The sequence below is a fragment of the Neodiprion pinetum genome, chromosome 4 (assembly GCF_021155775.2).
Source record: "Neodiprion pinetum isolate iyNeoPine1 chromosome 4, iyNeoPine1.2, whole genome shotgun sequence".
Lineage (NCBI taxonomy): Eukaryota > Metazoa > Arthropoda > Insecta > Hymenoptera > Diprionidae > Neodiprion > Neodiprion pinetum.
This window is the reverse complement of record NC_060235.2, coordinates 43,235,044-43,248,604: the sequence shown is the minus strand read 5'-3', so window position 1 is coordinate 43,248,604 and position 13,561 is coordinate 43,235,044. Positions and strand designations below refer to the sequence as shown.

At 41.5% G+C, this 13,561-nt stretch overlaps 1 protein-coding gene across 8 annotated transcripts in view; it reads left to right on the top strand.

The window, feature by feature from the left end:
- The window catches only part of LOC124216142 (amyloid beta A4 precursor protein-binding family B member 1-interacting protein), a 79,073-nt gene extending 65,950 nt beyond the window's left edge, over window positions 1–13,123 (top strand). For 4 of the 8 annotated variants that reach the window (XM_046620313.2, XM_046620311.2, XM_046620312.2 and 1 more), the window contains 7 exons: window positions 4,780–4,950; window positions 5,039–5,194; window positions 5,264–5,497; window positions 5,584–5,813; window positions 5,951–6,538; window positions 6,627–7,001; window positions 8,050–13,123. In XM_046620313.2, the coding sequence (XP_046476269.1) occupies window positions 4,780–4,950; window positions 5,039–5,194; window positions 5,264–5,497; window positions 5,584–5,813; window positions 5,951–6,538; window positions 6,627–7,001; window positions 8,050–9,405 (3,110 nt within the window). In that variant the 3' untranslated portion in view covers window positions 9,406–13,123. Of the gene's footprint in view, window positions 1–1,363; window positions 2,278–4,779; window positions 4,951–5,038; window positions 5,195–5,263; window positions 5,498–5,583; window positions 5,814–5,950; window positions 6,539–6,626; window positions 7,002–8,049 lie in introns of those variants that run through there. The other 4 variants (XR_006882538.2, XM_046620319.1, XM_046620317.1 and 1 more) reach the window with 4 other exon arrangements.
- Window positions 13,124–13,561: the final 438 nt, after the last annotated feature.

The following is a 13,561-nucleotide window of genomic DNA, read 5'->3' as shown; positions in this document are numbered from 1 at the left end:
TTAACGAGACATTTGAAACACGTTAAAATTGACATGTTTTTTCCAGCAGCCGTGTATCCTAAAAGGTAGGACGAGTCATTGACTCGGCTTTCTGACATTCAAATACGCCGAGAGCTCAATTATTATTGTTTTTTATTTTTTATTTTGTTCCAATTACACCGATGGTCTGATCACGCTGCGCTGTTTTCCTCGAGTTTTTCTTCTAACAACAGACGTAATACCACAGCGAAGGAAATTGGCTGGCAATTCAGCGCAACAACTTCAATTACTGCAGCAACATCGTACAGCTACGACAGGAGTTTGAGTAGCCTAATTGACTGCGCTGCACAAACGTATAAATTATACGCACATGTTTGCATGGAGCAAACAGCTTGTCGCTGAGGTGATCGTCCTCGTGAGAAGGGATAAATTCTCTGCAAATATATTATGATGGTCAGCGGATATCGATAAAGTATTCACGAATAATATTATAGTTTCACTATATTGCAGTCTCCGTACAACGCATATTATCGTACACGTCCAAGGTGAAATTACCGTTACTGCGGTATAACCAGTGCGATCGTAAGCTTATATTATTTGAAAATTATTTCTAACAACAACGGACAGATATGCAACATCCTGTAAGATTTCGGAGGACTTTATAGTACACTGTACGTTCAACGGCAATGGTATACATTGTATTCGAGAACAAAGGTCTGAGATTTAAATCTGGCCCTGATAAAAAGTTATTCAATCACACCAATCGCTCATCATTTCCGAAAGCTTGAACAGGTGCTTAGACTATATCAACCAGCAGATCATCAGGCTGGTGTAATATACAAAATTGAACTCTCAACAGTTTAGTCACCCAAGTATAGCTGCGCCGACAGCGACGGATACTAATGGATTCTCTCGAGGCCCAGCCGAGGTCCGAGACGGCGAGACTGATCACTAACCGTTTTGGCACAGAATGCCAAAAGTAGCCACAAGTACACCTTGGTGAATTAGTACAGGTCCGGCTCGCCGTCATGTCCCGCATACGAGTCTTCTGTTTGATAATCACATACCGCTAATGAAAACGAAAACGGAATGAAGGAGAAGAAGAAAGCGCGAGAAGAAAGAGAAAAAGAGGGTAACGCTAGAGGTCTATGCGGTGCTTGGCGTGTGGTGCGTGACGAAGCATCGAACCGAGCAGTCTCATGCTAGGAGTAGATGTGCGTTAGAGAGGCACTGGTAACAATGGTTGGATCGTGCACGTATATGACAGGGCACTCGGTACACCCGCACACGTGAACACCGTAGATCACATGACCGGTCGCGGCGAGCGAAGTAGGGGCAAAGTGAACCGCTACTCGCGCCGCTAGTTACTCGCCGTCGCATGCGCGTGTCGCACGGGCTACAACAAGGCGAATCGTGTTCCTTCGCTTGACCATTCGCGTTTCTGATATCACCAATTTTCGCGTGGGAGAGAAATGCGTCTGATCCGCACCTTTTTTTTCTACGTTGTACCGTCACCGCGTGACAAAGTTCCTCTCCGCCTCCTCTCCTTCTACCACTGACATGCGAAGCCTCGCGCCAAGCTAGCAAAATATTTGTCGGCTCTGCAGTTTTATCTCTTCGTTGTTCCGTGATACCTGTGTACCTACTTTAGCCATTTCGTAAGTTAATGTTGTGCTCCGGGTGAAAGTGAACATTAATTTTTTTGCTGACGGCAATATTGTAATTGTTACGCGACGTTGTGTAGGCACGGGAATTTTCACGTAATTCGAAAACTGCAAGAGGTGAATTTTAACTCTTAGGATTACTTGTGTACATCAGATGTTTGTCCCCTGAGAGTTGCCTGTGCATAGAATCATCGCCTGCATTTATTCACCTTACTTTCAAGGTAAAGGCTATTGTTATTTTGCGTCCAAGTGAATGTGGTTTGAATCTTCATCGATGTGGAGTGTGCGATGATACTTGATGAGTAATCGAAAATGAGGTGGAACGGAGTGTTTCAGTGTACCGTAACCGCGACAACCGCTTCACTGTCGAAAAATTTCCGACAAGTGAAAGAAACGTTGCACGGTAACCTTTTTTTGGAGTTCACGCTGCTAGGTGGTGCAATGATACTTTGACATTCACTTTTTAAACCAGTGTAGATTACACTCTTTATAATTTTCGGTCTAGTACTCGTTGGTTGGTAAATTAACAAACTACGTACCATTGCGGGCAAGCTTTGGAGTTTGACTATTTCACTGAAAATGCTCGTTTATCCTGGCGGCAACGAGAGCATACTCGGATACTTCACCATCAAAGGTAATTTCCCCTCGAGACAAAGCCTTTTCCCTCTCTTTTTCTCTTTCCTACCTCTCAGCCACTCACCTATACGCGCCACTAAATGGCGACCATACTAGCTACCTGCACGAGTTATTCGCACAAGTAGTTCGGATAGCGTAATTGCTTATTGCGTGCTCCAGATAATCTATCGCATTCAAAGTTTTCAATGTTCAGAGACGTATCTCGTATGCATGACATATTTTCGTTCTACCTGCTACCTGTAACATGCCAACCTGATGCTCTATCTGTGGATTGGCGACTTGTCTGTTAAATTCAAGTTCATTTTGGGTACATTACTCCAATTACTAGTTGTATTTAGTCAATATACATTAGCTCATCGCATATTTTTTTTTTTTTTCCTGCTATCAAGAGTAAAGATGACCCAATGGTATAATAAAAGAATTTTGACCCTAATCTCCCTTCTCCTCTCTCGCTTCCCTGTCATGCATGTTTGAACACTTACGCCTGCATCACTTGCCTATGGTACATTATGGTGTAAATGGCTGCTTTATGTGGTGAATGCAAGTATCGTGCAGAAAAAACTCCAATCAAATCGCCTCATTTTTCATCGCTCGTCACTCTTTGCGTTCTTTTTGTTTTTAGTAAGACAGGGAGGAAGACAGAAAGAAAGAGAGAGAGAGAAAGAGACAAAAAGTCTTTCTTTGTTTAAAATGCCACATACCTATTTGAAAAGACTCCGTTACGTGTAGCAAGAACAGTACCTATTCATTTCGAGCGTACAGACTACCGTACCTCTAATTTCTTATGGGTGAATAATGGTGACTCAGAGCGAACGTTGAATCGTAAGAAAACGCATTTATCGAACGAATGGTTTATTACTCGATGTGGATGACTTGCGCTGAAGATAGGCAAATTACAAGAATCTCTTAAAGGATGCATTTACAATAAGCCGAAAAGCAGCGGTTCCCATATGATGGGAAAAAAGGTTGAAGAATATCCCTTGTTTTGATCAAAACTGTTATCGAGCTTGTGCTTGAAAAATATGATATACTGGATATCTATATATATATATTTAGTGACGTACACCTACGTTCCAGGGTAAAACGAAGAGTCAGAAATCCCACGCGAGTGACGCTCGGGCGCAACGAGTTACGCGATGGAATGTTACGCCTTCGTGCCTGCTTAAATAATACTTAAATCACCCGAATTACCCTCAACTAGTTTTACTAGTCTGTTAGAAAAAAGCATAATTTTGTTATCCTTGGGCTTCAAGGCCTTTTTACATACTGTACGGTCTCCTTTGCTTCTTTGCACGGATGCATACATGTACTGTGTGCGTTTATATGAAAAGCTGTGCTTTATTTCAATGTTATCGAATCACGTTATCACCGTGAAACAATGCCAGTTCATATTCTGTTCAGATAAGATAGCGTATTTATGTGTTGTGATTGGATCTAATTACGCATTTCCTGGCTGATTGAGCATCCTTGTGCATATTCCATCCGGCGCTTCACTCATATCGCGTTATATGCCTTCAAGGCTTTATGTTCGGAATGGAAAAAATGAATGAAATCGGTGTCGAAAAGTTTGATCTCACATGTCGAATATTCCTACTTGCGTGTAGAGCTTCAAAGTAATGATCAGATAGGGATGCAATAATTGGAATTATTGGAATATAACATCGACAGCGAAGGACATCTTGCTTTTAACCCTTTACCTATTCTAAAAGTGTTTTTAATTCTTTTCTAATTTTCCAGATATACAACGTGAACGGGGCAAATAGAGTAAAAGCGTTGCAGTTTTTAAAAACTGAGTACTAGATAATCTCTAAGTGAAATGAAAGAGAAGTAGGAATTGAAATACTGTTTTGCATAAAGACCTAATCTAGTTTGAGATATGTCACGAAATTGATAATCCAAGTGAACTTCCATGTAGTATTTACGCTAATTTTGTATTCAACAAACCATTTCAAGTAGAGATTAACAATGGTCATAGTACAAAATACAGAAATTGTCTTTGCAATGGATATTTATTATCTTTATTTTATTTCGTTCGTGTAAATATGAAAAACACAGACCACTAGTCTGCTGATACACACCTTTATTGTTAGTGCGTAAAATTCTTTCTACTTGAACGTTCATTATCCTGTCGTGTAGACATTTTTCTTCAGTGAGCAAAAGTAGACAATCGTCTGATGTTCGGAGTGAAAAGATTTACCGTACCGTCCTTAGAAGCGCGGGTACAGGCGTGGTAAGGTGTGGAGTAGAGAAAGAAATATCCAAGCAATTAGCGTAAAACTGGTTTTCTCAGGAAATTAGCCAGCCATAGGTTGCGCCATTCGGCTCGGGGAGGATAAACTGCATAGTCTTACGATCGGTAGGGTATATTCGAGCGCAAATATAGTTGAATAAGGAATGGTTGAGTAAACGTACATGTGTAATTGCCGAGATGTTTGCTGCGGATAATCTCCTTTACAATCTTGAGACCACCACCGTCATGACCGTGCTATATTTTTTCCAGATTCTCAAGATGTTGATCTGGATGCCATCCTTGGTGAGTTGTGTGCTTTGGAGCGACGCTGTGACGGTGATATCGCGGCAACTCCAGCCCCGGACTCTCAGAGGCAAGGAAGACCGAACAATACGAGAATCAACCCTACAGACAGCACGGATATTAGTAAAAATGATGGAGGTAAGTTCTCTCGCGAGGTTTTTCGAGTTGAGTATATAAACGGATATATTCCCGTACTTGAATAATACTCGTCAACTCTGCACATCAGGAATGCGCACGGACAGTCCTGACAATGACAGCGCCTTCTCAGACACGGTATCGATGCTGTCCAGCGAGAGTTCGGCCAGCAGCAGTGGCTCCGGACACAAACCACCTCAGAACAATATGCACACCGTTCCGCAACAGCAACCGCATCACCTTATGGGTAAGTTGATTGTCCTCCCACTTTGATTTTCGCGTATAGCACGTAGCTAATCGATGCCTTTGTTTCCAGACGCCGCAGGCAGGGCAAAGGCTGAAAAAATTCGTCTCGCACTGGAAAAGATCCGAGAGGCAAGCGTGCAGAAACTTTTCATCAAAGCCTTCACGCTCGACGGCAGTGGTAAGAGCCTTTTGGTCGATGAGGGAATGAGCGTTGCACATGTATGCAGGCTCTTGGCAGACAAAAATCACGTACCGATGGACCCCAAATGGGCAGTGGTGGAGCATCTCCCTGATCTTTTCATGGGTAAGTCACTTTCAGCTACGAGGACAAATTTGTTAACACTGTTTTAAAACATCAGTATTAACGATTGTTGTTCTTGCATTTTCTAGAAAGGGTATACGAAGACCACGAGCTATTGGTAGAAAACCTGCTCCTATGGACGAGGGACTCCAAAAATAAGTTACTCTTCGTGGAACGTCCCGACAAAACGCAGTTGTTTCTCTCAGCAGAGAAATTCCTTCTTGGGCCATCAGACAGAAGTAACGCAGAATACGACGATCACTCGCGAAATATTCTATTGGAGGAGTTCTTCTCCAGCAGTAACGCGGGAGTGCCTGAGGTAGAACTACTAATTCTTATAAATTAAGATATTGATGTTCCACATCTGAATTGAACTGATGTTACGCACTTTAATGTAGAGTTTGACAACTGTGACATAATAGTTATAATATAGTATGTATTACTTTACTCTCTCAGATCGAAGGTCCACTGTATTTGAAATCGGACAGTAAAAAGGGCTGGAAAAGGTATCACTTTATCTTGCGAGCATCTGGTCTTTATTATTGGCCGAAGGAGAAGGCGAGAAGCGCTCGGGACCTTGTGTGCCTGGCAACGTTTGACGTCAACCAAGTGTATTACGGTATTAGTTGGAAGAAGAAATACAAAGCCCCGACTGACTTCTGCTTTGCCGTGAAACACCCGAGGCTTCAGCAGCCAAAATCTACCAAGTACATAAAGTTCTTGTGCGCGGAAGACAGTGCGGCTCTGGAGAGGTGGATGGTCGGCATACGAATAGCAAAATATGGCAGACAACTTATGGAGAACTACAGAACTCTCGTAGACGAATTGGCACAGGAAGATCTCGACCTGTTGGCCCACGCCAGGTCTTGCTCGGTCAGTTCGATAGCAACACCCCCAAATCAAACTCAGTACAATACGACAAACGACAACGCAAGGCAGTTCACAGAGAATTCAAGAAACGTGGTAAGCGAAGGTAGGCTCAGTAGAGCTAGCAGCTCTAGTTCCTCTGGCTGTATGTCCGACGGAGCTTCAAGCAGTTGTGAGGTAAGTTGAGACGTTTGAATCATGGGTATAATCGTGATGATCTAATTAAGACAAACTGCTTGTAATGACACCGCTTTATCGCTGTCAGGTGGCTTTTGAGTGTGGGGAATTCCCAACGGGCACGATTAAACGGAAACCTTCAATGAATCCGAAGCTACCGCTTACCTCGATAACGCGCCAACTCAAGGAAGTCGGAGAAACGGTACGTGATGAACCGGATAGCTGTCCAAGCCCTACCAGTTCGGGGTCAGGCACTTTAACAAGAAGGCATAGCAGGCGGAGAAGCGGGACTGACTCCGATGGGTCTGGGACTCTGAAAAGACATCACAGATCGGGAAATGCGACTCCCGTCAGTCCCGTACCTCCGGGGACTCCGGTCAGAGAAAGAGCTAGTCCTATTACCTACTCTAGGACGGAAAGCATCGAATCCAAGACTCCGACTAGCCCAATACAACAATGCATGGTAAATGTCAAGCAAGAATTCCTCGCTTTTTTCAAGACCTCCCACGAAACTTAGGGTTTAATTTATAAATTGGGTCTCTGATTATTATCGCTACTGTTTTCATTCTTCTTGTCAAATGATAAATCATACCTATTTGAAATTTTGTTTCGCAACTCGTTTGTTACTCAATGGCTGATTATGTTTGGTGGGCAGTCCAGTGAAAGTAACGAGGTTCTCGGAAATGATTTTTGTCTTATTACTTTTTCACTCAATGACGCTTACATAAAATGTCCAAAGAATAAAAATTGTTGGAGTTTTTACACTCTTTGTACACTTTCGTATTTTCGGAAGGATGAGAAACAAAAGAAAGGCCAAAAAAATCAAAGCCCAGTCATCTCCCAAGCCTGTAACCATGTAGTACAAGTTTGAGAAAGTCATCGATACTTGATTGCATGACAGACTTTATCCAAAAACCCGAGTAGAGATTTTATAAGGCTAGCCCAATGTGTCATCAAGGTCTGATCAGGTGAACTTCAGGCATGTCTGACTAAGATATGCAAACTTGGAATAACAAACTCTACTACAGCATACCTGAGATCAGCGTCTAATTATGTGCAAGTCAGGCAAACTCTATTACGACGTGCCTGATTTGACCCTGACTTAACCTGATATATTGCAAGTACCGTGCCCAATAAGAAGGCGTCATGGGAATCCTTGGCGCTCCTGCTATGAAAGTATCACATGGATGTTTACTTACTGGTATCAGCTACTTATTTATGGTATTTTCTTTGCATCTATGCAATAAAAATCATATTTTATAGAATTTCAGAAACTGATATGTCCAATAAATCATTTTCCAAAGTCTGATCAGGCAGTTCCTTGACTGATTCAGATAAAAACCTCATGAAGCCCTGATCCCAATCGGATTGAAATTTTTGCTCAGGAAAAACATTATTCGAAATTTCTTTGTAGAATTGAGCTCCCTTCACCCCCCTGACGAAATTTTTAGAATCCCACTGGTTGCGACAGACTTATTGAACACTCATTTTTTCGCTCCCTTTTTTTTTAGATGGATTCGATAACGTCTCTGCCACCGCCACCCTCACCGTCCAGAGGAACTGACGAGGCGGAATCTGACGGTGAACCCCTGCCTCCTCCACCCCCGGAGATGTTCCGGTCAAACCTCTCTCTGGATAGTCTCCCGCCACCTCCCGCCCCTGGAGAACTTCCAACTTGCCATAGCCCGGACCTGACCGGCTCTTCCTTGAGTCTCGCGTCTCTTCCGCCACCACCGAGCCCCCTGGTCGGTGAAACTGGGACCATAAGACGGGCAAGGCCGAAGCAGTCAACGCCTACGAACTCACTATCACCGGATGGAACACCGACACGCTCGCTCGAAGTGGTAAACCAGATTTACGCGACGGCGAACAATAATGGGCAGATTTACTCCGAGAGCCTGACATCCCATGGTGGCAATGGGACGAGTAGTTCGAACGGTTCCAACTGCTCAACGCCCACCAACTCCTACCCGTCGAGCATTACTCCCATGTCGCCTGCCTCCTCGGGGATGTCCGGTAGCCCATGCTTCGCGGCGGTCCCACCACCCTTTGTTCCACCCCCGGCATATGGCACTCAGCACAACTCTCTGCCGGGTAGACAAAACTCTAAAACGGAGTCGATATACGGCGGATCTCTTCAGCACGGCAGCCAGCCCATAAGGCCCAACCCTAACATGGACACGGTGCGGCGTAGCGCGTTGAAGCAGGGCAGCAGCCACTACGCAGCGCCTCCGTACCTCGCCGAGCTCAAGGCAGCTGCTAGCCCCCAACCACAGAGGAGGGTAACCATACAGGAGCCCCCAACATCGCCAAAGGCTAAGACCGGTACCGGGAAAAAGATCACGTTCAATTTACCACCGCAACAGGATCAAGGAAGTCCGGCGTTGCCGCAGAGGAAACCCATGCCTCCCAGGAGGTCGAACAGCACGAAGCTCACGTCACCGAAAAAGTTAGCTGCCTCCGACCAGGCGCCGCCCAGAGATTTCTTGAAGGATTTGCAGAGGGTGATGCGTAAGAAGTGGCAGGTTGCCCAAAAGTGCAAACTCGACACGACGACGACTCCTCACGAGGTACTTGGCTTCCGGGATCCTCCGCCAGCCATCGCCGACTACAGGGAAACCAACGTCTCTAACTGGGTTCAGGAGCACTACGGTGCTTACAATCTTTACGAAAACGTTTATGCTACGGACCCCAACGCCCCCGTAGAATACGCGAGCAGTCCGACGAAAACTACAGCGAGCGTCAGGTTTGCGGACGAGAACCGCACGAACAACATCGCCAACGCCATTGCTGGGAAACGAAGGCCACCACCCCCACCCCCGAAGAGGGCCGACACAACTCACCTCACTACGAGAGCCATGCACTGACAATAGCCTACGATCAAATCTCGCTTCGAGGAAAACGTCTCACCGGAGAGACGCCGATGCGGGTGGACCTGCTGCCTCTGCACCTGGTGGAAGCATTGAATAGGTAACCCCAAGTGGGAATGCCGCGGTAGGGGAAGGGTAACAATAGGGATGAACCTCAAGCACGTGCTGATATAGTTCGTTGAAATGTTAGGTGCCCTGGTTATTGAGGTAGTGGGTAGATATCATCTTTTATATGTGACTACACCTCGGGATGTGATTACGTGTCCTCTGAAGGTGTTGGCTAGAATTTATTATTGAAACCATGAACTATTTTGTGATGGTTTCGTGTTCGATCTACGAAATTCCCTCCGTAAAATGAATTTCCGGCAATGTTGTTTTCAAGAAGCGAGACGATAGATCGATGGAAAGATAACGGTGAGACAGACACGGCGTCAGATACTTTTTTTTATTACACTTTCTAACACGTCGAAGAAGGAAAAGAAGGAGGTGCGAATAGAATGAAATAGGACATAGACCACAGATTTTTTTAATCAAGGTGCTTTATATATATATGTGTGTGTGTGTGTGTGTGTGCGCGCGCGTACGTGTGTGTGTAATATATATAATATATTATATCACATGTAACACACGGTGAGTTAATGTAATAATATTCGTAATGTTAATAATAACAATATGTTAATTGATACTGCGCAAGCGTCTAAACAGTAATAAAGTGTTCTTGGATTGACTCTTGAGCGTTCCACGGAAAGGCAACGTGATAATGTCGCTGACAGTTCATTATGGGTACATTCTAGACAGGGAAGAAAAATTTTTCTCAATTATCTGGTATCCTGTAGACTATTGCCCGTTTATAAACGTGTTGAAAATATGAAAACTGTAAGTTTTCCAATCTTTTGCAGGTGCCAAAACAGTTTATTATTGCCTCACTATTTTAAACTTTTCATTATTACTCATTAATATGTAGTTAAATCTCACGTAGTTGTGACAAAAAAAAATGAATCTATCTACTGAAAATATAATCTTCGTATTACAGGTTTGCTGAGCCGTAGTCTTCTTCTGAGATCCAGGGTAAAGGAGAAAAATTATGGTTTTAACATTGTCACGAGTTTAAGAGTGAAATTATGCTGGTGAGCTTATTATGGAGTAGGATATATGTTATTTCATAGAGGAATGAACACGCTACACATGCAAGCACATACATGCGAGTATGTACAATATCTTTTACAATCCACTATCTTATAGCCCATAGTCTACAATTAACACACAACGTGAACATAAGATTGTATAAAATTAGGTGATTATTCGTGACGTGTGATCTAAGTTTCTACAGGTATACACACTGTATGTAACATCATGCAGATTTGCTGTTGCATTCGATGTTTAAAAACGTGACAACATACCGGAATAAGTGCAGCATTTGGTCACGGAACCTTTTCTTATAACCACAGAGATCTCGCTTATGCCATTTTTTGATAAGTATCTACACACGCACGCACAATATACATTTATACATATACGTACGCATACTCGTGCATCAAAACTGAAATGAGTCACTTACTTGTTCATACGTAAGCTGCTGTAATGCTGATAAACAAATATGATATAAGTCCCACCGTAAATACCTACCTGTCCATACATTGCAGACTTTTTAGGGTACCCATGATGGATAAACCAGGTGGCTTTTCTTTATCTGTTCACGCCGAACCAAATATGGAATGAGATGAAAAATTATACTTTCTCCTAATAGATTCGCGTGGTTAAAAGCGGATAAGGGAAAGACCGATGTTTTTTATTCAATGTAATGTATCGTAAGGGAGAGGGGGATAATGAAAATTACCATGCAGACGATGTTATTCATTTGAATAGAATTTTCCAGTATCGCAAAGGAAGGGAATAATTTATACCAATGTTTCATTCGATTCCGTTATTCAGTTTCGAATTAATAATTTTGCTGATTCTTTGCATCCGAACACTGGACAATTAAAATAAATGCCAAAAACTAACCCTGCCCTGCACAGCGATTATGCCTCCGTTCTCCCTTAACTTTATATTATACACATATTTCATATGCATATTGTGTAATACGCGCATCCTATGAATATGAATTTATACATGCGTGTTTTATTGACATTGAAGATTTTTTATGATTAGTTTATACATTTGTAATTCTAACATTGTAAGTACGTATGTTCTGTTAAATGTGTCCCGAATTTTGTTGGGCAATAATCATAATATCTGACTATAAAGTTTCAGCGATCTCGTACCGAGCTATTGCATCTATATTGCGATAAAAAAGGAATGAACTAAAATCGTTGGAATATTTCTCTGGATGAATACATAATTGTAAACAACGATATTGATCGTTATTCAGAGTGTATCGAAATGATGTATAGCAAGATAAATTCTTCCAAGGTTGACGAAATTTAATTTACTCTTGTTATTTTTAATTCTCGCGTTTTCTTATTAAAACTACTGAGACGGCTTGCAAAAGCCTAAATAAATACCTACTTTACGGCTAAAGTACTTTTCGCGCCTTGATCCAATTGAGATTGAATACGATTGCGTATTAGATTGCTTAGAGTGTGGCGAGGATGGTGGCAATCATACGAATTTATTATTTCTCAATTTTCGGAATAATCTCCATAGTAATGTAACAATAAAGGTTTGATAATCGTTACTCTGCGCAGCCGCACAAGAAGACGCATGCCTTTGGCATGGCGTATAGAAATAATTACTTCAACCATCAAGTAACACGAAGACTACAAAATAATTAGGAATATGCAAAAAACGAGAGCACCTAAAATCATAAAAATGATAATAATATTATAAATAGTGAAAAAGTAAAAATTAACTTTATTTACTAATGACTACGCTGTAATGTCATATTATTATATCCCTGCGGATATCTTTTCATTAATTCACTGAACTCCCGGTACTTTGATAATACAATTTTCTATGAAGATCACTTGTGCATATTGCAATTTCCTAACTTGTAATTAGCGAATATCGTAATGAGCCACGGATTGAATTATACTCTGAGTTATCTTGGAATAAATTGGTGAAAAGTTTCCTCTAGGCAGAACTTTAAGCCAATTTTAATCCCGTTTTTCTTTGATTGAATTTACTTGAGTGATTGTCAGCAGCTGTCTTAAGATTTACTTCGGATATGGAGTATTTTTTTATATGTAATTTTTTTGACACGTTCAGGTGATCGGCTTTGTAGGGTGGAACTCGCAATTACCGTAATGCGTGTTTAAGGAATAAAATCGTTTTCATACCGCCTAGAAAAAATGTTTCCTAACGTTTAGATAAATTATTGAAATATTGAAAATGAATAGTGAATTAAGAATTTAAATCAATTGTTCTTCGACGAGCATATATATATAGTGCAATTGGCAAAATTATATTCAATTTTGAATTATGGTATAGTTATAGTGAAATATTTTAATGTGTCACGTATATTTCAACCATTAATTTTTAAGTTGTACGTATGGTTTTTGTAAATATTGTAACGAATGGTACTATGAAAAAAGTTATAATTGAAGATATTACGATTAATTAATATAAACGTATGCTATTTATGAATGGGAAACGTGGGTATATTTTCAAAAATACCGTTTGTCACAATTTAAATATGTTTTGTGATCTCTTATCATTCGATGACTATATTATGTGAATTGATTTTATACCTTATTAAAATGAATGAACAACGGAATGCGCCTTTACTTCCAATCCTAACAACCTTTAGACTCTTCAGTTCCTATTAAGAAGAGTACCTACTGAATCCTGTGCTGAGTAAGTTATTAGAGTTTCAAAAGTGAGATGTTTGAGGAATTTCGACTAATGGTTTATTTCTCGAGATTCAATGTCACTTATGTATGTAGGTAAAATGAACAAAAATGAAATGCACAACAGTTTCAATATCATCAGTGTTACATTGATATTTTATATAAATAAATCTTTCGTGTATTTGTACGATTTATGGAACGGTCGTTTTTACCATATCCGGCGGTTATTGAAACTCACGAACACGAAAAGAACATCGTTGGAGCAACAGTTGAGGATATAGCTCAAAAATTTGGATAAAGTTGTCGTTTTTTGGCTGTTGCTTTTGAACTGCATGTCGCAACAACTTCAGACTATACACAAGAGT